Below are 26140 nucleotides of genomic sequence, written 5' to 3' on the forward strand. Positions count from 1 at the left end.
AGAAAATGTTAATCCTCCAATTCAAGTAACACTTAATGATTCAGCAAAGTAAGTTTGAAGTTTTGAGGAATTTTTCTAAGCTAAGATTTTGCTTCCGACAAGTGAGTCATGATGAAGCTCTAGACAATTCACAAGTTTAAGAATTCTGAAGTATGATTTCTCTATGAAGTTTCAATTAGAACACAATTTAAGCGACAAAAATTACTAATTTTAACTCCCAACCAAGGTGTTAACTTTTTTACTTGGCATTGGTCGTAATACACTTTTTTTCCATCTTGCGTTGTTCAAAAGTAAACTAAGTGCAATGGCTAGGCCAAATCCTTGATACTGAGGTTGCCATATTTTCACACTGCAATGACGTGTGTGCAATTCAATTCGATTACCTACAAAATGGTTCCTTCAGGGACAAAGAGTTTGAACTTACGCATTGAAATTAATATCTTAGTTGGGAATTAGTTTCAGTATTTTCATTTCACAAATTGTGTTCTTACAGGAATTTTGATGAGAAACCAGAAATAATGGTTAAAGTCTCACTTTGTCGAGAGATCCATTTGAGAGGGACTTCATTCCCAGGGTTCTCATATATTAGGGTATTTTGTATGATAAAACTTGGGCAACATCAGGAATATTTAAAAAACAGAATGAAAAATCACAAAATGAGTTAAATAGGGCTTAATAATAAAAAACTAAAAATGAAGCATGTTTTGAGCAGTCACAGGCTCACTTTCAACAGCAGAAACAATCAAAATTGAGTTCAATTCTATTAATTTTGATTGTTTTCCAGCTGAAAATGAGTCTGTGATGGCTCTAATCATCCTGCTATATCTTTTGATATGGTAACCTTGCTCTCCCCATTTTTTAAAATTTTCATTCCGTTGCGTCTAAATAATACTGATGTTGCCTTAATTTTTTCAAATCAAATACACTATCCTTCTTCAATAGCTAAGGACCGTGGGACTAAAGCCTCAAGTAAACAGGAAAAGTAAGTTGCACCGTTCAGAGAAACGCTACGCTACAAAATTCAAGGGCTTGTGCATTAAATAAAATTTTTTCAATGCTTACACAATACCAAATCCATCCCCAAAGGCCTTGTCAGAGGAGGTAGATTTGATCTCTGCACAGTTCTTTCTGAGAACAGGATCATTTTTCAAAACTCTTTCCACATATCTTGTCATAGAGTCAGCCAACTGGATAACATAAAACATAAGTGTTAGAGATACACAGTGGAAATTAACTTTCACAACTGAGGGGAATGAAAATTATGGGACTTTTTTAAAATTCAAGATGTTAGTCATTTTTAGTGAGAGAAGTGTCTTCATATTTTTACTGAATATATCGAATACACCGTCTTCCAGTAATTTTGGTATTTTGATCGTTCAGCCAATACAGAGGAAACAGGGCGAATGAGTACAATGTTGCGTCTAAGTGCTGAAAATGCAAGCTTTATTCAGACGTGACGTAACCGCTGAAGTACCTCCTTCCCCCTTTTTTTTCTCTCTCATGATGCATTAGATATAAGATACCTTCTTGAATGGAGCTCTTGCATGTGTGATAGATTTGCAATTTGCACACCCATTCCTATGAAAACTTTCTCGAGCAACATGATGGTGCCCCTACTTATCTCTGTATCGCACTTTCAAGCTCAAAAAGAAAATCTTAAAGTTGAGGCCATAATGAAGGGGATATCCCACCCTGCCCTGAGAGTCCACCTCTATATCAAGTCAAACTCTTAATTATAGAGATGGACTATCAAAGTAACATGGGATACATCCTTCATTGGGATCTCAACTTTGAGAGCTTTAATCAGTTTTTTCAATCAATTCTCAGAGATAACCAGACGTTCCAATGAGTTTCACTCAGAATTTTACATGGGAATCAATACTTAACCCTCTATGGCATGAATTAATTTTGGATCTCAAATTCTGGAGGACACTAATCTATTTCCTATTTTGCATGTTAAATAAACAGTACCAATTTCTTTTCAAAATTTTAAATTTTAGGGAATCATTCATTCAAAAACAGGAAAAGCTAGTGAAAATTTGCAAAATCATGTAACAGAGGAATGATTCCATTTTTAACAACCCCAAAAATACTTTGTTAAGAATTCGTAACGCGATGCCATAGAGGGTCAAGTCGCGAATTCCTGACATAAGAAAGAGCTCCATTGCAGGTCATTCAAAACTGATGAGCTAAACACAAAATAATGTTGACTGGTGTTTAGTAACTTGCTCCAATAAAAAAACAAACAGCATCCAATTTTCATCTTTTTTGTTGCCTCTCAGAACAGAAAGGATTTGATTTCAGAATGAGCGCATGGTCAAAACACTTTCATATTGTAGTTTTAAGATTACTAGTGGCATACAAAAACACTTTACTTCAAGTTCGCACTTCTACCTAAATATTTCATCGGACATCAGAAATCTGCCATTTTTTGGGAAAACCTTAAAAACAGCCGCCAATCAAGCTTTTGAACAAGGATAAAACTTTTTGGCACATCCATATTTTGATTGAAACCATACATATCAAACCCTAGAATACTTAAAAAAACGAAAAATTAAGGAGGTTCAAGGTATTTAAAATTTGACTCTTGAGAGACCAGCAAAAGGCCCTTGATGGGTCAGGTTAGCTTTCACTTTTCTAAATTTTACTGTGCACTAACTCTGATAAAAACTAGCCACAAGACAAATCCTTCAAGGAATGGAAGCAAGGAGGAATATACAGGTACATCAGTTTAGAATACGTACGTGAGAGGGAAATTTACCGGAAACAAAAGAGAAGCCAAACACTCGCTTGACTTCACCAAAATCTGTCAAAGTGACTCCTTTGAGAGATCTTACTGGACTGACACTCACAAGAACTTCTCCTCGTCCTTTCGGGAAGTAACCTCTGAAATTATACAAATTGAAATTAAGCTGGGAAGATAGATTACTATGATGCGATAACTCATTACAAGACATTTCAAAAAGATTATGTAGGTTTTAAGGGTGCCTGAGAAGTTGGAACCATTCTAATTTTTGCTGTATGCCCGGTTTTCACCCTGCATTCTCTTATTTCCCATAAAATTTCTAAATATATGAGTTTTCTACTTATAGTTTGTGTTGTGGTAGGTCAGCAGCAAAACCATTTGAAATCGCAACAGCGCTTAAGTTTGAATCGGTTTGAGAACAATGTTTCCAGTTGTGTCAATTTTAACTGTAAACATCTGCAACTAGGAAATATGCACTGACAGTCAACTAGACAGTCTGGGACCTGACAAGTCTCCAAATTACAGTCCTGCTCAGTTTTGATCTCATTTTCGAATCAGAAATTACTTGACAGTGTGAAGCAGAAAACACAGTTCTATGATGTAAGATGTCAGCACTTGATACCGCAGCAAAAGTGTAGAAATTCTATTATTAAATGAGTCTCATGGAAGAAACCAACCAAATAGCTTTTTGTCTAGAACAGACACTAACACAAAGCAGTTTCAAACTTGGAAATTTTAGCAATAACAGAGATATTCAGCTGATAGAGGAGACAAATTATCTTGAATTTAAAAAACAACAGCATGAGAATAGATCTGTCTGTGTGATTCATGAGATTAGGAACCAATTATAATTAGGAGAATTAAATTTCTAAAGTATTCTTCACTAGCGTCACATTAAATTGTACTTTAAAGGGATAACAAAGTTCAAGGTTACCAGGTTGAAAAATGCCCACAGATGAAACAAGCACAGGTCTAGAAAGATGGTCCAAGAATGCTATGCTAGTGCATCCTGTAGTAAAGATCAAAGATAAAGATCTTCAAGGAGAAACTTGCCTGGTTTTAATTTGAGCCTTGAAATCACCTCCAAATTTTTCCAGCATGTGCCGATAGGCCTGGGAAAAAAACAGAAAATAGGTGAACCGACAGCTTTTTCAGGGTGTCTGGCAATCTTAAAAATAAAATTTCCTGACACATCCCCAATTTTTATGACAAAAACGGCCAAAAAACCGTGAGAAAAAAAAACTGCTGACAGACATTATTAATAATTTTCTGACGATAAGGAAAAATATTCCCAATTTTTCAACATGGTTGATCTAATTAGATGTAAGTAAGTATTTTTTCATGTTTTAAGGATATAATGTAACTAGGGGGCTACGCCATCTGGCAACAACGCGGTCCAACCCTCTGAGGGCGCACTACACCATCAAGGAGCCGCTTCGCGGTCCTATTTTTAGCCTCCTATCAATGTTAGTTTTGTTTCTCCCCTAAAAATTTATGATATGAGATGTACTTTACTTGTAGAATGAAATTGTTTTTGTTTTTGATAAATACAGAAAAAAAATGTTTTAAAGTCAACAGAATGTACTTTACAATGATCGATTAATGTACTCTTGCAGTAAAATAACGAAACATGGTTATCAGGTCATAACAAAACGGTCCAAGTGTCAGGAATCGGACCCACGGCCCGAATCTTCATGGAGGAGCTTTTGACACTTTAAACAACTTGGCTACTGCACGGCTTAATTATTGATGGGTGAATCTTGTGTTCATAGAGTAGAGCTAATACGCAGGCTACTCGGCGACTGCGCAACCTTCTGCGCGCAGCGGCAGCAGTTGCGGAGCATTCTGTAAATTTGCTCTCTTTTGTAACACGATAGTAAAATAACCTGGGTCCTACTTCCAAAATCTGATTAGGGCGGACTCATCTAGGTCCTGTCACTTGTCGATAACCGAAAAAAGCATTACCAGATATGCAAATTAAGGAGGTCTCGGAACTTATGGTATAGATAAATAGAGCAAAATTTATGGTGCCTAAACTTATATGGGATATGTTTGCCTCATTTTTAAAATTTAAGAGACATCAGCAGAAATTCAGGTAGAAATTTTAGTATCAATGCCATTTTCTTAAACTTGATTCATCATCAATTTTCAACAGGAAAAAAATCCATATTTTTTTATTTCTCTGACTATTCCTTGACACAAAAATCGCTTGCAAGATGAAATTCCCTAACAGAATTTTAGCAGATTCCATGACGTTTTCCCTGATCTTGCTGACACAAAAGAAAATTTCCCGACATTCCCAGGTCGCTAGACACCCTGTTTTAAAGAGTAATAGAGACTTGGCAGTGAAATAATTCACAATGCAAAGATTATTGTAACTTTCTTTAGCTGTTTTTCATGGCAGCTTGAAAAATAAGAATACCAGCAAGTAATGGGAAGCACTACTGGTGCAGATTATTTTGAATACTTGGACATGCCATTAAAATTTTCTACAAGGAAGAAAAAAACAAGAAATCTCTCACGGCAACTTAGAAGGGAAAAATGTGCACAAAAATTGTTTTTGTTCGAGTATTTGAAGTTACTTTGTTGTACATGCCATATTAAGAAGTCAAGAAACTGACACCACTGCTGAGTTGCTGCCAATAGTGAGTGACAGTCAACTCTAAAAACTACCTTTCAAATTATGTACGCTGTGTCTCGGAAGGAAATGGTAGTAAAAAAAAAAAATTACATACCAATACTGTATGGTCAACTGGTGGAGCGAGATCAGCATTAGTCCCACCTTTAAGTTCAAAATTTGTGGGACCTGGGGCAAAGAGAGCCAATGGTAAAAGGACTTGCATCATCAAACTGACACTCCTGAAACAACAAACATGCACAATTAACTTCATAGAATACAATGATTATACATTCGTCCGTACAGGACAGCATTTTAATGAAAGAATGAATGTTAAGATAAAATTCTATCTGATAAAAGTCACTATAGCTGATGATTTTATTTGAACAGAAGGGATAATATAACCTAAATCATAGTTACTTAATACTTTTAATTGCCATCAGCTAGATTGAGTTCCAGTGAGTTTCTCTCCAAAATCTTAGGAGACTCTCGGAGCTCCCAGCATTGTCTTGTAGTTACAATATAATACACACTAGCAGGTGGGCAGTGAGTCTACAGGAAAGTAGAAGGCAACGAATCTTGCACGTTGCAAATACCAGAGTATCCATAATTTCTGCATCTTCAAATTCCCTGACTCCAAACTTTTCTAATTCCCTAACCTCCCATGACCTTCCAACAAAATTTCCACCTACATTTTTATTTTGCTTTGTTTATTTTTTTATTTTTTTTTAAATACGTTGACTTCTGCTCAGCTGTGACAAAATGTCCTTGTTTAAAGATCCAAGTATAGGAATATACGTATTCAGTAGCTGATTAGAGGATAAAAGCCTTAAAAGGACCATAGAAGTTATCAGTTGGAAGATCAATGAAATGCTTCAGTGATTTGTACATAGATGTGGCAAATTCCCCGACTTTTCTTGAATTTTCAGACCGCAGGTAATCCTGGAAGACGAAGAAGACAGGAGGAAGGATTTATGTTAAGAGGCACTTGTCAAAAGTGATGATTTTTTTTTTTAGGGCTGTGCGAATACAGTTTTCATGTTGAATTGAATCGAATATTTTGAAAAAGTTTTGAATTCAGATTGAATTTTTAGTTTATACCTATTTTTGACCGAAACCAACTTTTGTGTTGGTCAAAGTACAAATCGAATACATATTTTTTTTTCTTTCTAACATTCAAATATTGAATTGAGAAATTACTATTAAGGATCAAGAATTAATCAATTCTTTAATTACCAAATGGTTTTGCATAAATTTTGATTTACTGGAGCAAGAAAAGAAGAAAGAGAAAATTGTTACCTCATAGAATTAACATTTTCCTTAAAAAACCAGGAAAATACGAATCCACAGGAAAAAAGCCAAACACACAGCTAGGATATTTTAGATATTTTGTTTTAGCTTCAGACTCAATTCTCATGATTTGCAAACCAAAATTTAAGACACTCTTTGAAACTTCCTACAGGTGCAAAAACTTCTCTACCACAAAAACAATGGGGTCGGCATCAGCCGCATGCAAAAATGAGAGTGTCTTAAAAACGGGTTCAGAAAATGGCAAAGTGGTGTCAATAAGCATTGAAATTTTAAGTTTTTCACACAATCATGTTGAAAATTGCGCATTCTCCACAAAACATGCGCAAAGGCAAGAGGCAAGATAACTAAAGTGCAGGCATGTCACTGCTTTGGAGAGGAGCTCAAAGTATTCTCTGGTGCTACTCTCTTGCCTATCCTGGTATCAAAAAGGTTAAGGGATTACAACGCACTCAAAGACTACTCAAGAGGGTTTCAAGATGAGTCTAAAAATTTTGGCATGAAAACAAGTTGTTTAGCTCATGTACACTTGCAAGAGAAGAAAAATATGCGTTTCAATCGTCTATAGCCATAGTGCTTACCCAGCAGTGACAGCATCAGCATAAAAAGATCCAGCTTTAATTCGGCCAGGTCGAAATGTTATCTCTGTCGAGCCCATGGATCCGCCTTCTAGACTTCCATCACACATTTGACGAACAAGCTCAATACCTGGATCGAGTGAATTCATAAAATGTTAAGGATGAGATGATAGATCTGGTTAGTTTATACAGCTATTCTTTGCTGTTCAACTGTTTTTTAATTTTAAATTTAAAAAAAGAAAATTCAAAAGAAAAATGTTTTTCAAGACCATTCTAAGAACTTGCCGTTAGCAGATTCTTGAGGCATATACTCAATGATGTCTGTATCAATCTTTAGTAGACCCTTTTATAGTATCAACATTGCTGGGCATTCCCTGCCTCGGTTTTGCTGCACATATACAATTGCATTGCATTTTGCAAAAAGGAACAAAGAGCATTCCAATTTTGCTAGGATTGTGCAACTTACATTCTTTGCAATAAAACTGAAATCAAGAAAAAACTAAATTTACAAAATAGTTTTCGTCCCCAATTTATTTGATTTTTTTGGAGTAAAGATAAAACTTGCTTAGATGATCAGTTTAAATTTGCAAGGTAAAAAAAGGTGCACAGTACTCGTGGCAGAGCATTGACGAAGAGATGTTGCAGTGTCAGATCCCCAATAACATCTGGGAGGATAGGCATATGTGGCGTTTGGATGTCGCAGAACGTCAGAGTGCGTTGTAGGAGTGACTTTACACATATAAAAGAAAGCTACACAATGTTGGCAACATTGGAATGCTCATAGCTCCTTCTTGCAGAATATAATCCAATTTAGAGGCTAACAGATGCTGGACTTCTCATTTTCAAAACCTGTTTTCAGAGCTTCCTCATTTTAACCCTCTGACTCCTATGGACGAGAAGTCTTGTCTTGGAACTTTAAAAATCTTCATTTTATATGTAATTTAATTAAAAAGATTACTTAGGTGCTGATAACTAACTCTTGGTGACTGATCTTTACTCCTACATAAAGAAGGATAAGAAATAGAAATTTCAAGCTGTTAGGTTGAGAAATAAGCAAATGAAGGTACTTAAAGAAACTATCAACAGTCATTTTTGCATGATTTCCCATTTCTGACCTAGGCTGAAGGAGGACAACATAAAAACCTAACTCAGAAGTCAAAGGGTTGAAGCGCGACCAAAAAAAAACTGTAGGTACTGAGATCAAGAAATTTTAGCAGCCCTGCTAGGTACTAGTACTTGTGCACCCGAGTAGTCTGAGAAACAACAAAAACGCTTAGTTCTGTGGCCAGCACAGTTGCAAACGACTGGTGGTAGAATTGTGTCAAAATGAGATTGGCCGATGATTCCTGCTGAATGCAGGTGTTTAGAAGGACTGATTGAAATTTGCTGTAATGCCATGCGGACTGCAGTCATTGGCCGTGAAGGTGAAGAGAAAAATCCACACTGTAACCACATTCTCTGAGAATTTCCTGTTTACCCCTGGGAACTCATAATTACGAAGTTTTCCTACTTGTTCCGAATTTTTCCAGAGAGGCAACAACCCTCATTTTTGCTGACAATAGTAAAAATAGATAGTTTGATAAGTTTTAGAAAAGTGTGGATTTTTATTTGGATTCTTATAGATGGCACTCATTGTGGTTTTAAAATAAATTAATGCAAGAGAATTAGCTGTCTCCATTAAGTCCTATCAAAAGTTAGCAAAAGACATTGACAAAGATTTCAGCAGAAAAAAAAAATAAATATTTGAAAAAGAATAATACCTTTGAGATGTTGCGATTTGAGACCAGGATCTTTCCTTCCTGCTCTAATTTTGATTATTCGTACCGGCGCATCCTTAAGAGCAGACAAGGCAACAGCTGTTCGCAGGATTTGGCCACCCTGGAAATTACACGGTTTATACTTTATTTCAACTTTCAAATATCCTGGATTTTCCCTAAGTGATGGCATCATAAAGTAATTCTCAAAAACAACTCATTCAACACGGAGGTGAAAAACAATCACTAATCTGGGGCTCTGATAACTGACAACTTAGGCAGGCTACTCCTCCCTTCTAAGTTTCTTGCTCAACTTCAAAATCCCAAAATACTATTCTAAAAAATATAGGATTGTATGAATGTGTAAATAAATTCACTTTCAAAAACCATGCTTCACAGACATTTTATGATAATTTTTGACTGAACCATGTAATCCGATATTTAGTAATTTTTCGACGCTTAGACAACTGTCAAAAAGCTGTCATTGAGTCAGGCAAAATGAGGCTTGAAGTGAAAAAAATTTCCAATCCAAATTTTTTTTCTCATAGTAAAAGTTTCTATATTAATATGCTGTTTACGGTAGAGAGAGTATCGACAACCGTCGAGCATTTCAAGGTGATTCATTTGTCTGTCGCTGTTTTGTTGCCATGATACTTCTTAAAGCATCGCTGTTACTAATCTATGACTTGGAAAGAAATATAGCGTACAGAAATAGATACATCACAAAGATCAGGAAGAAATTACTACTGTACCCCTTCTAGAAGAGACCCATCAATAAGAGCACAGCCAGTGGTATCCAATTCCATTGTTGATTTAAGTCTGGCGGAGTTCTCAACTGCTCTGAGCGGCTGAACACTGCAGATTTTACGGGAAACTAGATTAATTCTGTTCTTCGGCAATAGACTCCAGCAATGGACTTCGGCAATGCTACCTGAAGAGATACAGAAGGTACATGGATGAGCTTGAAAGGAGACCAAATCAAGTGTTAGGTATGAATTGCATTAACTAGACTTGGAGCATTCCAAAGCGTGGAGATAAAAAAATTAGATGATTGCATTTTGAGGATTGTTTACCCTATGACACAGATTGGTGCGATATGGCATCAATAATACAGCTAAATCTGGAATTCGAAGTATGAAAAACTGACCAAGGTCCAAGGCGTCTGTATTTTTGGCTTGGATCAACTCAAAATATTCTTCCAAACACATCATGTGGAATGGAATTTTTCCAAAAACCGTACCATTCCCAAAAAAAAACGCAAAGGAAAATCGATAATGAAAGGTATCGTAGGTCGGCACTGACCAACTTCATCAACATGATCCAAGATGCCCAAAATATGACCATTTCCATAATTTTTCTCTGATTCCGGAGAGGAATAAATGCTCCCTGCGGAGCGATTATTGAAATGATATCGACTCTATGTCGACGCTTTGTCGTGGCGACATAGAGTCGATGTCATTTCAATAATCGCCCTGCAGGGTCATGTCTTAATGTGTCTATGTCCAGAGAAATGAGAAATAGGAAACAAGTACACTTAGTTCATGAGGAAAGCTTTTCAATCATCCACATCAGAGGAAAAGCAGAGTCTAGGGTTGTCGACACTTAACTGATTTCCAAAGTATCAATACTTTGGATCAATACTCAACAGTATCGATACCATGTGGTATTGATCCTCAGACCCCACTGTCAATAATATTGATCCTTAATCTGATTTGGCCATGAAGAATGCCAATTTTTCTTTTTTTCTTTCAAACTTCTCTCTCCGGTTTCACATGCCATCACTAAGCACTGAGACGAATAACAGAATAATCAGGATCCTCAAGAAGATTACTTTTGTTTAAATGTTGTAAACTCAGCTCAACAGCAGTAGTATGTAAAGGGCTCATGACACCCAAGACCGATCCACACAGGTCAGTCATTACGCATCTTTTTGAAAGCCATTTCCCCGCCCGGCCCTAACACGGCGGCACTCAATGCTACGTCACAATGGGTGCTCCCATAAGAAACACATTGCAGGCACTCAATACTACATCACTGCGCGTTAGAGTACCCAAACTCATCCTCGGGGATGACTGACCTGTGTGGACTGGTCTTGATAGTAGCTGACTAAGCACCCATGCAAAGAAGGGTGGTTTCAAGAGAAGCATAAATCTGGTGGAATCGAGCGGCCAATAGACATACACACTCCTAATTATAGCATAATTTGGATAATGGCGATACCATCGATACTTCCCAGGGAATCGACATCCCTGGCAAAGTCTCTCTATCATTGCTCTATCAGTATTCGTCTCTGTCCAGTTGAATGACGTTATTGTTGTACAAAACAAGTGGAGGACTGATTTCCCTTCGTTAGAATGTAGAATTTCGTGATGTGTGTCATGGCCGATCCAAGAACAGTAGATACATTTCGGGCTGCACATGGTATGTAACATGTGAGGAATAAGTATGAACAGATAAGACATTATACTGAGCAGTTACCTTGACTTCCCATGGAAGACTGCTATACATTGAATGGAAAAGATCAAAAAAGGAAAATTTGCACTTCGCAGCGCAAAAAAGTGACTTGTAAAATTATACGTACCGGCAGGCTGAAATAGAAGTTCAAAGTTCGATCGAACTTGGAAGCATGGACATGGACCAAGAGAATGAATATGAGAATGTAGTAGTAGGAAAATAATTTTATTTTAAAGCGGTGCTTTAGCATAGAGAAAAAAAAGGAGGTGTTTGCATTTCGGGCATCTTGGAATTTTATATGACTTGATGACGTAGGTGGGTACAGTGTGAAGGGGACGTCCCTGTACCCAGCTGTATCCACCTACGTCATCAAGTCATCAAAATACTCCAAGATGCCCGAAATGCAAACACCTCCTTTTTTTTCTCTATGAAGCTCGACCGGCCGGCTTGTCCAACGCAGGAACGTTTGGAGTTCACGGAACCGGAAACAGGTTTGTAGACGGAAAATATGATACGGAAATGACTAAAGACAAAAGAATTGTTTTGGCGCCTTTTTCTTTGTTAGGCAATGTTGCACAATATGGCAAACAATTCCGATAACAACAGACCATCATGTACAATTGAGGTTATGTTATGTTTACACCTAGTTCTTCATTGCATTGCTGAAAATTTCTACTTCATCGAGTTTCAATTCCATCCGTGATATTAGTGTCAAAATCCTCTTTTTCAATAATTGTATAATTCTGTGATCTCCCGCAATAAAAGCCAAAAATAAAAACCCTTGGTAGTGCGCTGTTAATTCTAATTGTTGAAGTTTCCGAAAACTCTTCTTCGCTTGTCAAAGTGTGCAAGCAGTTATGTCTCTGGAGTCTCCAGCTCACTTTTGTTGTCGTGCCTAAGTTTTCCCTCACAAATAAATACATCTAAGCTGTCCCGGTTACTTATCAATTGCGGTGAGTACATAATGCGTTGATTTTCTGTGTCTGTGCAGTTTCTTTTTGTGCCTCATCCAGGTCTTAATTCTCAGATCGTGTTAAGCGACAAAAATTTCCTCAGTTACCATGCGAGCAAGAGACATACCTGAGTCCTCTGAGTCAGGAATGGAGGTCATTATTCAGATGAACATGAATATTGATTCAATCTGCCCTGAAGTTTTTCTTTTTTCACACCTAGTAATATTGAGGACATTGTCTTTGGCACACTCAAAGAAGTTGTGGGCGATAGTTAATGTCAGGATATTATCTGCAGTCCTCACCATACTGCAATTCAGAAAATAGCCCTTGGCTAGGCTCTAGCAGGGACTAGGTACCATCATGTGTTCTGAAGAAAACTGATTCCCTGTTTATAGGTCTTACTGCAAGTAGACTGTGGCCTAATATCACAAAGTCAAAGTGTGGCATTTGAGCTTAGGAGAGATTCTGACCTGGTCCCGAAGGCCAGGGCTGAAAGAAAATCCCGACATAGATCATGAATTATCAGAAGCATGTCACTGACTCGTCTCTACTCTCAGCTTAGGTTGAGAAAAGGAAGAAATTTTCATGGCCCTATGTATCGGTAGATTATCCCACTTGTCAACCCACATTCATAGCCTGGTGGTTAGTGCATGGGCCATCGTAATCAGAAATCTACAGATCGCACTCCTTGGCAGATTATTATTTTACACAATTGTTGTATCTTATATCATTATAATTGCCACATGTGGTCAGGAAAAGAAGATTTTTTCTGTGAAAAAAGAGAAAGACGTGTTTATCGATGCATATAATTAATTGTCTGCATATATGAAACTAGGAATTATTCAAAATCATTTTTATCAAAGAAGATAAGTAGGAGGGAGGAAACATCCCCCCCCCCCCCCGGTGTAAAATTTTCCCATCGCCTAATGTGACGGTATAGGATACATAATATAACTGTAAACTACATTATTAAATTCTGCTTAAAGATTAGTTACCTGGGATAGTGATCATCCTCATTAGCGTTAATTTAGTACTGCTGGGGAGTGCCATGTTATACAAGATGCAAATGTGGAATAACAAGAAACAATTCTACTACTTTAAAAAATTAAGGCAATCCTGCGGGTCGATTGTTGAATAGTTATCGAATGACCTTGATCGATATATAGCATTGTGAAGATAGGGAGTTATCGATCAGAATCATTCGATAACGATTCAACAATCGACCTGCAGGCAATTAATGGAATCCTTATTTTATTGAAAAAATTTTGAAATGAATTACTTAAAATAAAATACATTTAGTCGCTTCACTCCATCCACTTTGCAGTCTTACCAGTGAACCACATTTTGCTGTTAGGCACCACAATTTCTGGCTCAGATTAGAAACAACGTATGTGTCATTAGTTTCCCTATGCACTTAAGTGTTATTACAGATGAGGCAGAAATTATAGTTCCGAATTGCAAAATTTAGTCCAATAGTTTCCTTACACTCATAAATGTTTTTATGGATGAGCCAGAGATCATAGATCCTAATTGCAAAATGTAGTCTTATCAGGCGTTGCAAGTAGTTGGTGCCCAGTTTATGCAAGTATTCAACATTCTAGCAGCACTTTGCGAAGTCGATTTACCTGGTCCATTTCAGTCCTCGTAGTAAGTGAGTGATATTCAGGAACCTATTTGAAGAACTCCATCTCAATGTTCATACAAACACGTCCAATATCAAATCATGCAACTGTGGTCAAGCACTTGCATGTAAACTGCATTAAATGCAAGTGATGGGGGAATGCTCTTGTTTAATAGGTCAGCAAAGCCATCGATCGGTATTTCAGCTGCGAGATGCTTGTAACTTTAATTTCTCCAGCAGTAATTAAAACGCTATCAGTAGTTACTCTTGATCGATCAATCTAGTAGTGGAATGAATCCCAAACATGAGTCCTTTCTCTTGCCTTACCTGACCCTGGTCTTAGGAATTTGAATAAATTAATTTAATTTCTTTATTGGCCGGCTGTAGATTTTGTTTTGTCCAAGAATAGCAGATCGAATAGGAGTTCTGAACAACCCACTTCACAGCAAAAGGCCTCTTTTTTAAATCTGATGTAACTTTCAATGGATTCTCATTATGAATGTAATCTCTTAGTATCTCTTCAAGAAAATTTGCCAGAAATTTCGCACACGAAATTAATTGCTGACATGAAGGTGTAGTAGGCTGAAACATTTTAATGTAGGCGTGCAGATGTGCTTGATCGCCAGATCTGTGGATCTTGGGTGTCACAGTGTGTACTGTGTACTCACTGGCAGGCGTAGTATAGGCAATTAGCGCAACGGAACGAATGTGTATCTGTGTAGCGTTTGAAGTATCTCTACGACGTTGAAGGCGCTATACTAGGTGCGCGCAGGTGCGCGTTTTATGTCCGCGATCATTCAAATTCAGATAATTACATTTTTTTTTAGAAATGCATCCTATTTGATGTAAACTCTGCAAGTGAGGTGATGTTGATAAAAATGTATAAATTACAGCTGGGACACCGATTTTTTTGTGTTGATTATTACTGCAGAGCTGCGCTTATGTTTTTGATATTAAATTCCTAGACTGCGCTTTTTTTTTTTTTTTTTTTTTTTTTTTTTTTTGTCAACGGCCGCAAAGATTAGAAAGTTTTGCCGGTGGATGCCCTTTGAAGAACTTATTGCACCCTCTTTAGTTGTAGAAATGTTATCATGTGCGGGACACTTTCTCAGGAAAATCTTTTCCCCATAAAATATCATTCGGATAAAACATTTAGGAGAGAAAGCCTACCTAAAGAAAATACCCAATTGAAAAAGACTCTCAAGTAATACTAACTCCTCTGTTAAATCTTTTAAATTAAAAACTCCATCTCGAAACTCATCGTGGAGTTTCAGGAGCCATATGGCGCATCAAGCTCGATTTTTAGGGGCCGTTGAAGATTTTTTAGGGGCCAAATTGACTTTTTGCCTATGTATCATGGCGCATTTAGTGACAAGTTAGACGCAAGGTGTTTTGGCTACAGAACTTTTAGCTGTTTACTTGGGGAAACGAAAAATCACCGAACAGAAAAACTAGGATTTTTTTTTTTTTTTTTGGGGGGGGGGGGCGCAATTTTCAGGGCCACGATGGCACAGAACCTTCATTTTTTAGGCGCGATGACCGATTTCTTCGGTACATTTGGCGCGTTGGCGCCTGTGAGTTTCGAACACTGAATCAGAGATTTAATAAGTCTTCTCACAGTAATCTCCTGGGGTTGGTATATTAAAATATGATGCTTTTAATTTCTGTAACAAACTCATTTCCCGCGCATTTCTATTTTCGTTTGCTCTTGCAAAATTATGTGGAGTCCTGAACGCGAAACATGACGAGCCGCGGTTCCTGTTAACGTTAAAATATCTCAACTGCTCAAATTCCTCCATCGATGCCTAGTAATGGTGATTCGAGAGTTTTTCGCTCATCTTAAAAATTTACAAATAGACGTGTTTAAGGTGATTTGATGGACGCCATATTTTGTGTCAGAACGGCATGCGATATATCGCATCGATTGGTTCCATTTTTTCAGCTACTCGTCATTTTTCTCCAATTTGAGATCGCAATTCTGTTGCCAGGAGACTAAAGCACTCACGTACGAATTTTAACAAAGAAATTCAACGTAATAAAGGCGTGGTTTTTTTAGAGAGAAAACATCGCATTCGAGTGCAGTTTCGATATCAGTACCGAATGCGATGTTTTCTCTCTGAAAAAACCACGCCTTTAAATTACGTTGAATTTCTTTGTTAAAATTGGTAAATGAGTGCTTTTGTCTCCTGACAACAGAATTTCGATCTCAAAATTAAAAAAAAATGACGAGTAGCTGAAAAAATGGAACCAATTGATGCGATATATCGCATGCCATTCTGACACAAAATATGGCGTCCATCGAATCACCTTAAGGCAAAGTCGGCTATCCGTGTGGTGAATAAGAAGGAAAAGCTTTTCGGATTGGCCGCGCTCTGAGGCCAAAACAGGAAGGCGAAAGCTTATGCTAACCAGGCTGCATTCTCAATCGTCGCCCTTAAATTAGTCGTCGTGGAAAAATCCATGAATAATTTATTACCCTGATGAACCTCGGACTGCGTTTACTCGAATTGCAGGAGAAAAATTTGACAGTGCGGCTCTGTTGTCAGACGGATACTCGTATTCCTAGCACCTCTAGCAGTAGTTGACGAACCTCGTGCAACCCGAATCACTTGCTCGCCGAAATTCCCCCCAAAAATGCTTATTCTTGAGAAAAATTATGACAAAATTTCCCTTGAATGGGCCCTCTGCAAACTTTTGCCAGAGCAAAAATAAGAGTTGTTCCTTAACGATAATGTCTCAAAAATCACGATGAGCGCGTCGGTAAACTCTGAAATGCACTCCTAACTTCACAATCTGCGTAAGGAATTTGCGTTTTTTTTAAGCTTCCCGCTTCCAAAAGGATACTATAGCACAGGTGAGCATTTCGTTAGAGGAGTCGTTCCATTAAATCTCTGCTCAACATGACCGACACTTCCGCGCGCAAGTTGAGGAGAGCACAGGCTCAATCAAGGCAGGTATCTATCAAGGCGAGAAAAATGTGAATGCAATCACGCCGATTGCTATCAGGTGGTTAGAATCATCGTCTGGTCCCATGTGTTTAGGCGGATTGGCGTCGGCTAGACGCAAATTGTGAAGTGAAGAGTGCGTTTCAGACTTTGCCGATGCGCTCATCGTGATTTTCGAGACACTCTCTATGAGCAACAACTCTTATTTTTGCTCTAGCACAAGTTTTCAACAAGCCCACTGAGGGAATTGGATGACAAGGCGCATAACTGCAGTTTTTGCTATATCGAGAAATGCGTGTTGGAAGTTTCGAAATTACACAAAGCCTCATGGCGAAAAGAAACATAAAATTGACTTTTTGATGCTTATTTTGAATTCGGGAGCAAATTCTCCACAGACTATGTATTTTGTAAGACTAGTTTTACTTGAAATCATTGATATTTCAATTTTTTCAAAAACTGCAATTTTGCGCCTCGTCCTCCAAGCCCCTCAAAGTTAGTATGAAATGATTTTCCTTGAATGGAGATGTTGCATGTGTGAGGAATTCGCGATTTGACTATCGATTCGCAAATTCCTTACACATGCAACATCTCCATTATCCTTGAAAAATCCTTTCAAAGCCTAGAACGGGAACGGTGAAGAAATATCTTTGGAAATCATTACGCCACGTCGCGTCACGCTCACCGCGAATCCGAAAATCCCGTTCGTTTTTTCCTCTTTTCCCCCGTGTCATTTAAGGAGGGATATTCCGGAAAATCCAGGTTACCTCGATTTTCCCCCAAGCCTTGTTCATGCCAGGGAAACCAAATCGACGGTGTAAGTCGGCAATCACATAACTCGTTTGCGGTGTCTGAAAATCTCCGCCTCTATAATATTTCTTTGAAGGAGAACAAATGGACATCATTCCTTGAAGTTTTTGCAGAATTTTCTTCTTACAGAGAAGAAAAATTACGACGGTTTTAAAGAATTGTCGTTGAGTAGTTTTCCATTTAAAAAATAAAGTATGATAGGAAGTCTGCGACGTCGCAAACCGAGTTATGTGATTGCCGACTTACACCGTCGAAATGTCATTTTTAGATTCACCAGTCAAAAACGGGAAAATTTCTCGGGGGGGGGGGGGGGGAGACGGGAAAAGTCCTTTGGTATGCCGGTGCCGTATAAGTATTCACATGTTTAGATGCACTTATATTTAGACGGAAAATCTGAAACAGACATCTGTCTTTCCCTCGCATACACCATTCTTTCGAAAAATTGCATCATTTCCAGGAAAATCATATTTTTCCGAGAAAACTTTAATTTTCCCGAAAATTCTCACGTAATGGGCCTGTTGCAAACTTTTGCTAGAGCAAAAATAAGAGTTGTTTCTTTTAGATAATGCCTCAAAAATCACGATGAGCGCATCGGCAAAGTCTGAAATGCACTTATAACCTCACAATCTGCGTAAGAAATTTGCGGTTTTTTGAGCTTCCCGCTTCAAAAACGATACTACGGCACAGGTGAACATTTTGTTAGAGGAGTCGCTCCATCGTCGGCAATATTCATCATGGCCGACGCTTGCGCAGTTCTGCGCGTAGTTCGAGGAGAGTTCAAGGTCAATCAAGGCGGGCGAGAAAAATATGAACGTAAACACGCCGATTGTTACTTGGTCTAATCCTGTTCAGGTGTTATCTCGTACCATCACACGTGTTTTGGCGGATTGGCGTCGGCCATGATGAGTATTTCAGACGATGGAACGACTCTTCTAACAAAATGTTCACCTGTGCCGTAGTATCGTTTTTGAAGCGGGAAGCTCAAAAAACCGCAAATTTCTTACGCAGATTGTGAAGTTATGAGTGCATTTCAGAGTTTGCCGATGCGCTCATCGTGATTTTTGAGGCATTATCTACAAGAAACAACTCTTAGTTTTGCTCTAGCAAAAGTTTGCAACAGGCCCATTGGGGAGGGGGGTGGAATAATTGGGGAGGGGGGTGGAATATTCGAATCCATGCTAAAACCCCGTTGGGATACTATCGAATGTTGTCCTTGCCTCATTTTGGCTGTAGACCTGTGTTTTCCTCGAAAGGGACTAAAAGATCATTCCGAAGTCATTCGGATTGCCATCGACCTAAGTACCGTAAGTTTCCGTGGAATTTTGTGACGCTCACTAAATTAAAAGTCATATTATGAAGGGAACTAGCTTATCAGGTCCTAAGGTGACGTTAAAAGGGATGAGAACCATCACCATATTGCGCTGCTGGACGATAGATGTTTTTGAGAGTCAATATTTGGACTGCATTTTGCAGTTTGGAACTATAAACTGGAAAAACACCCATGTGCATCGGGAAACTAATGGCACATACGTCGTTTTTAAACCGGGCTAGAATTTATAGTTCCAAGTTGCAAAATGCAGTCCATTTAATACTAAAAACAATGATTACATTTAAATCATATCGAACTCTAACCCGTAGCGGTAGCGCCTGTGGCGGCTTATAGATGCTGAGTAACACGACATCAAATGTTTGAAGGTTTATTGAAAAACGCAGGAATTGAGGGAAACGGGCATTGGTTATGGATAGAATCGATACATATGTGGATGAGGTCGGAGGTCGGTGATAAACGATTGTCCCAAAAACACAAAGATTAATGCTACAACTCAAAAACTAAGAAAGGTAGCGAGCTGTTCTCGTTTCGGAGGATTGACCCCCAAGCCAATTGATGGAGGCCAAGATCAACTCATTTGGTTAAAGATTGACGAATTTACGTATAGTCGCTCAAAATTTGAAAATAAGTTCGAGCCCCTGTGAGATTATTATTGAAGATTTTCTCTTACCTATCTAGTTAGAAAAGAGCCAGACTAGTGGAGAATTAGGACGCAATTTTTTTAATGGCTTCCTTTAATAGTGCTCAAAGAGCTGATTTAGCAGTCATTTTTGTAATTGTTTTCCGATTCAGGGAATAGTATAAAAATAGATTCAAAAGTGAGAAAAAGCACCGCCTAGCGACATCACATGGCTGCATTTCCCATTAAAACGCATGTCTCTCATCAGATTAGATCGTTTCGCCTTATCTGCTTCAATTATTGTTCAATTTATGAACCACGATATCCTCGTGTTCAGTTCACTGAAATAGCTTCCACTTTAACACAAAATTCCTCAAATAGTCACCCGCAAAGTCTCCATTCAGAGAAAGCAACCGACTGCATGGTGATACATGGAGTGTCTCCAAACAACTGACAAGTCGACTCCCTGATTTTCGGTGAACTTATGGTTTGTTTTTTTTGTCAAACTAGATCCATTTCGATTTTCTTCGAAAGTGAGAATGCCCGAGCGTTGAAAGATTTGACGAATTCAGCTCTTGGAACGAGAAAGACATTTTGACTGCCCCAGCCCATTGGCGCGAAAAGTACCCAGAAGGGACATCAATCCCATTATTCCCGCGCGGCGTCGTCTCATTCGAATGATGATGAGCCGCCCTCCAGTGGCGAGGCGTGATAAGTCCATCATCGATATTTCCCCCATATGATGCCACGAGGATCGATTACCAAGCTGCCGTGATAGCGAAGAGAGCCGTAAGTGCAAAATTGTCGAAATCGAGTTTTCTTCAAAATTCGTCTAAACTCTTTTAGATGAAATTACTGGGACAGCTAAAACAGCAAAATTCATCCTAATTTAATGAAAACGAGACGTATGTAAAAGCCGTAAGTGCACAAAAAATGACACAGTTTTTTTTCAAGACAGCCGTAGATGCATGAGAGCCAATGAAAACAGTGCTTTCCAGGAAAGTGCTGCCCTCTTCTACCAATTTTTAACCTGAAAATGTGTTCGTTGTGCGTCCAAAACGCAACCACGAAAGCATGCAGAAGATAGCACTTACGGCTGTCTTGCCTAACAATAACCTAACACGAAACTGAATTTTGCCTTTTTCATGTACTTTAAAATAAAATCGGTCTAGTTTTAATCCCCCAAATGATTTCTAGGAGTCTTCCGGACGAATAGTGGCAATTTGATAAAGAACGGAGGCTTCTTTCAATAAAATGTTCCGGTCACAAGCTTCTGAGCCCGTTTTCTCAGAACTTTATTTTTGCAGTTACGGCTCTCTTCGCCATTACGGCAGCAAGGTGTTGGGTGCGAGCACCCTGTTATCGATCATTTTCCGTAGGCTATATAGGCGGATCAATGGATATATCGCACAGCACGCCACGCCACTGCCTCCCGTCAACGGAGTCTCTTTATCGACACGGCGTGAATTGCGATATATCGATTATTCTGCCATTTAAACGTATGGTAAAGAATCGATTATTAAGGTGTTCGCTGCGTACACCCTGTTTATCGATCCTTTTCCATAGGTTTAAATGGCATAACAATCGATATATCGCAAAACACGTCACGCCACTGGAGGTGTCCTGAGTCCAGAAATGTCAGAAGGTCAGTCAGGAGTTCGTCCTTGCCCTCGGCCGGGACTAGAAATCGGCTGATTAGGAGCCATTTTTAAAGAGGGGGCGTAGGTTTACGTATTCCGATCAACTCAAATTCACATTTTTCCATCTAAGTTCGGTAAAGTGAGGAAATCCTTCTACCAAAAAATCCTTGTATTTAGGGCCCTTGAGGATTACATTTAATGGGGTTGGTTTTAAAAATCCATTACATAGTAAGAGGAAGTAACCGGCATTTTGTGTTGATATGGGAAGTAAAGTACACAGTAACCTAAACGTACGTTTAATACTTTTTGATAGGTTTTTCTGTAGGTTACCAAATTTGGTATTGACCAAATGTTTGGGTTAAATATTTGGGTTGAAAATTAGCAGCCTCAATAAAAACCAGGGGCAATCGGCCAGGATCAAACTTGGATCTTAATAGTGATAGTGCAATACGCTAGTCACTCTTGAGTCGCAACCTCTGAGTGACATCAAGAGAAACTAGAAGAATTCAGTTCAGCCGGACACTTTAAAATTTGTGTTTTAAAGTGTAAAAGTTTCCCTATTTTTTTCTCGGACTCAGAACCTCACAGGAAAAAAACCCAATATACCGGTGAAAAGCCCATACTTTCAGATTTCCAATGAAATTCCTCACACATGCAACATCTCCATTCAGGAACACAAATATATTTATCAGTGCAGTGGGGGAAATCTGCCATTCATCGAAGCCTGCGAAAATTTCATTTCCGCGATTTCGTCTTCGGTGCGGCTTACTCGCACTAATTTCCATTCCAGTTTGGCATCGCACCTTCGCAGAAATTCTAGCACACCTTAAAGGATTTTCGTAAACGTGAAATATGTTCAAGGCTCAGCAGCTTGAAACTAACCCGAGCTCCTTCATCTTCCGGTCGAGCAGAGCCGTTCGCGTGGATTCGGTCACTCAGGGATATTAAAAGGTTGTTAGAGACTTGAGCAACAGGTGCACCACGTCCGCCGAACGAAAACAACGTATCTCCGTCAGTGGCGTGGCGTGCTTTGCGATACATCGATTGTTTTGCCATTTAAACCTATGGAAAAGGATCGTTTAACAGGGTGTTCGCAGCGAACACCTTAATAATCGATTCTTTACCCTAGGTTTAAATGGCAAAACAATCGATGTATCGCAATTCAAGCCGCGCCACTGATCTCCGTAGTAGTTCTCACGCCCTGTTACGCGCTTCTACATCGTCAGACCCGGTCGTGGTTTCCCGGTGATCCGGCCTTCTCACAAGCTCCGCTCCGGTGCGTCACGCACGGGTGTACTCTCAATCACCCGAGATCGATTATCGATGTTTCCTCGTTTATAACTATGGTAAAGAATCGATTATTAAGGTGTTGGTCGCAAACACCCTATTCGTCGATCCTTTTCCATAGGTTTAAATGACGGATCAATCGATGTATCGCAAAGCACGCCACCGCACAGCACGCGGTGGGACTTAATACGGCTCCAACATCTGGAGTGGGCTCTTAACAAAACGGTCCAAGCTGTGCTAACCTTTGAGCAAGCACCCACCACGGCGCCGCTGTTTTCTGGATGTTTGTCGTTGCGAGGAAGGTATTTTAAGCTCTGCTTTCATGCGGATGTCTCTATGAGATGTCCACTCCCCCTTCTCACATCTCGAATCTTGATCAAAGAGAAAGCAAGAGTGCTAATCTGAATGGACCACTAGACAAGGTACGAATTAAAGGATTCTGATACATGTTTCTTAACCAAAATTTCACGCAGAACACGATTCGCGCAACGAAAATGACTGGAACCAACTCCTTACGAAGAAATTAATGTTTTTATTTCACATTGGTTGCAAGGAATTTGAACTGCCCGCTCACAAGAAACTCGAAGCTCTACGTGAGTCAAATCGCCCACTACAACGGTTTCAGCAAGCTTCTCAACCGAGCAATGTTCATTTCCCACCATGTGTTTTTCAGACGATAAGCAATTTGCTATAGCTGATCCAAAACGTCAAGATTGAGGTTGCCAGATTTTTATATCGCAGAGACTGTCATGATAACGTTCAGCGCGCGATGTGAATCACGTAGAGCATTGAGTTTTCATGAGCGGGTGGTTTGAATTCACGCATCAGGAATCCTTAAATATCTTCGTAAGGAGTTGATTTTGGTAATTTTCGTTGTGTGCATCGTGTTTTACGTAAAATTTTGGTTAAGAAACATGTATCACTGTATCAGAATGCTGAAATTCGTACCTTATCTAGTGGTCCATTCCGGGCCGAGTCGCACTCCCTACTCCTCGGAGTCGTCTCAGATTGGCTCATCCGTCTAGTGCCCAATTTCTGGGGCTCCCGTAAAAAATAACACGGGGTTCATTTTTCATCGAAAATATTCTAGATTTTTCTGAAGAGGCTCATGGGTGATGTATGACACTCTTTTCTCCGACACACCGAAAAGTTCGACCTGGAATTTTGTTTTTTTTTTTTTTCAACTTGAAGCATGAAAAACAAAATTCCCCGTCGGGCTAATGTGTGGATGGCCTGGTGGAAAGATGGTCGTTTGATGGGTGGTGATTTTGAATTTTGATGCGTGTCGCACAGGTCTTTGGGCGGTGTCGTAAAATTTTAAAAACTGTTATTATTTTATGTATTTGTATATTGAAATGGTGACTAGGTAATAGGAAGGTGCGTGACCGTGAAGTCTTTTCCGTTCCAATTTTTCTCTCTTGAAAATTCAGTCGGAAGACGCCTCTGCCCTAAATGAATATGCTGCCAAGATGAGCAGTGGGGGTTGCAGCCCTCTCGGGGGTAATGAGCAAGGCAAACTACATCATTTTAGGAACTGGACGTATTTCTATCAAACAGAACTATGTGCACGGAGAAAAAAACCTCGTGCGTGGGACCTGAAGTTTAGGTCATATGGATCTCCGAAGTTTTTTTATTGAGCATCTGAACACTTTAGGTCCAGCTGTCGAGGTTCGGATCACACATCTGAAACTCCAGTTCTTACATACGAAGTACTTCAGATGTGAGAACCGAATTTTTTCGGATGTGAGAACCGAAGTTGTTCGGATGTGAAAACCGAAGTACTTCAGATGTAAGAACTGAAAGTTTCAGATGTGTGATCCAAACCTCAGCAGCTGGACCTAAGGTGTTCAGATGCTCAATCCGAAAACTTCAGAGATCCATATGACCTAAACTTCGGGTTCCACGCACGAAGTTTTTTTCTCCGAGGTGAGAAATATGGGGTATGCTCTAGAAAGATGGATAAGAAACAATGTAAAAGTGGGCGTCATTCCTTTTGAAGATTGGAAAAGCGGGATTTTAAATTCAACAAAGAGAACTGTGTGCCAACTGAATGCGGGATATTTGAGCTGCGGGTATGGCACGAGAGCGTTGTGGACAGGGCTCATGAGTTAAAGCGCACTACGAGGATCCGCGACGACGGCATCCATCTCCGGTGACGTCACTGGCGCTTCATTGTTCTCATTCACTCTTATGGCCTGAGAACTAACGAGCACACCCCATATTTCTCACCTGCACATAAATCTGTTCGAGAAATCCGTCCAAATATGGAATTACTTAGCCTGGCAAGCGGCATCTCCCCGAGTAACCGTAGGATTCGCCGTGGACTTGGGGAGCAACTGCTTCACTGCATAGCGTTAAGCGCTAGGCGTTATACCTCTCATAGCTTATTTGCTTCGGGTCAGTAGTCACTCCAGAGGGCGAGTTCCCTTGAAATTTGACATCGTTTCCGATCGGCTACGTCGCAGTGACGTAGCGTGCTTTGCGATTAATCGATTGATCTGCCATTCGAACTTATGGCCAAGGATCGATAAACAGGTTGTTCGCAACGAACACCTTAATAATCGATTTTTTATCACAGCTACAAATGGGAAAATATCGATAATCGATCGTCATCCACGCCTCGCCACTGCTCCGTCGGTTCCGGCGATCCAAGGATCAAACGGGACGAATGTTAATCAAGGTTTAATTTCAGTTCTCCTCAGTGCTAATTAAGACGGATTCCCTCATCCATCGTGGAAAATTATGTTTGTATCTTCCCATTTGTTGACAAGAATAATGCAAGCTTCTGATGATAAATTGCCGCGCAGTTTCAATCTATGAATCGGATACTTTTTCAGCTGCTCAAATTCGGAAACCCATTTTTGATTGTGGATTTTTAAAATTTACGCTCCCGTAAAAACTTTTAATGTTCCTACCTTTTAAATACACCAGGGGGTACGCCCCCGACCGCTTTGCGTTCCGACCTCCCCGATCCGCTTCGCGCCTATGACGTTTTGCGTTACGGGTCACTCTTATGCTTTTAGACCATAGAATAAGATAAGACATGAATTTTGAAGAACTGGACATTCCCCTCCCCTCAGTTTTCTACTGGTGCTCATTTTAGAGCTCCAAATTTTGGAACTTTTTGGCTTTGTTTCCCCCGTGAAATGGTGTGGACCCAGCACTATTTTACCTTGTTTTCAGTTCTGGCCATTTCTCAGTGTATTTTCTCAGATTTGAATTTTCTGACTTTGAAAATGGGTATTAGTCCGCAGTGGCGTGGCGTTCTTTACGATATATCGATGGATCTGCTATTTAAACTCATGGAAAAATATCGATGTACACGGTGTCCGCAACGAACACCCTAAAAATCGATTCTTTACCATACCTTCCAATGGGGAAATATCAATAATCCATCATTCACGCCACGCCACTGTAAGTCTGCTTACGCGCATGCATATCAGTATAATCATGTCTCTTTGTGTGACTGTACCTAAGGGGC

The 26140-nt window shown here is 39.4% G+C and overlaps 2 protein-coding genes across 5 annotated transcripts in view; one reads left to right on the forward strand and one right to left on the reverse strand.

Annotated features, from left to right (window-relative positions):
* LOC109038669 (RNA 3'-terminal phosphate cyclase) overlaps positions 1-11720 on the reverse strand; it is a 20058-nt gene extending 8338 nt beyond the window's left edge. For 2 of the 3 annotated variants that reach the window (XM_019053830.2, XM_019053817.2), the window contains exons 1-8: positions 11482-11702; positions 9756-9934; positions 9010-9127; positions 7253-7379; positions 5482-5605; positions 3800-3858; positions 2745-2886; positions 1063-1187 (exon numbers count right to left, since the gene is read on the reverse strand). In XM_019053830.2, coding sequence (XP_018909375.2) covers positions 1063-1187; positions 2745-2886; positions 3800-3858; positions 5482-5605; positions 7253-7379; positions 9010-9127; positions 9756-9934; positions 11482-11494 — 887 coding nt within the window. In that variant the 5' untranslated portion in view covers positions 11495-11702. Of the gene's footprint in view, positions 1-1062; positions 1188-2744; positions 2887-3799; positions 3859-5481; positions 5606-7252; positions 7380-9009; positions 9128-9755; positions 9935-11481 lie in introns of all 3 variants that reach the window. The other variant, XM_019053836.2, reaches the window with a different exon arrangement.
* Positions 11721-12074: 354 nt separating this feature from the next.
* The window catches only part of DNAlig3 (DNA ligase 3), a 235932-nt gene continuing 221866 nt past the window's right edge, over positions 12075-26140 (forward strand). Inside the window, exon 1 of one of the 2 annotated variants that reach the window (XM_072296516.1) lies at positions 12075-12410. Coding sequence is in view for 1 of the 2 variants with exons in the window: in XM_072296512.1 (XP_072152613.1) it covers positions 20217-20219 (3 nt within the window). In the remaining variant the exon portion in view is untranslated. Of the gene's footprint in view, positions 12411-20198; positions 20220-26140 lie in introns of those variants that run through there. The other variant, XM_072296512.1, reaches the window with a different exon arrangement.

The sequence above is a fragment of the Bemisia tabaci genome, chromosome 1, assembly GCF_918797505.1.
Source record: "Bemisia tabaci chromosome 1, PGI_BMITA_v3".
NCBI lineage: Eukaryota > Metazoa > Arthropoda > Insecta > Hemiptera > Aleyrodidae > Bemisia > Bemisia tabaci.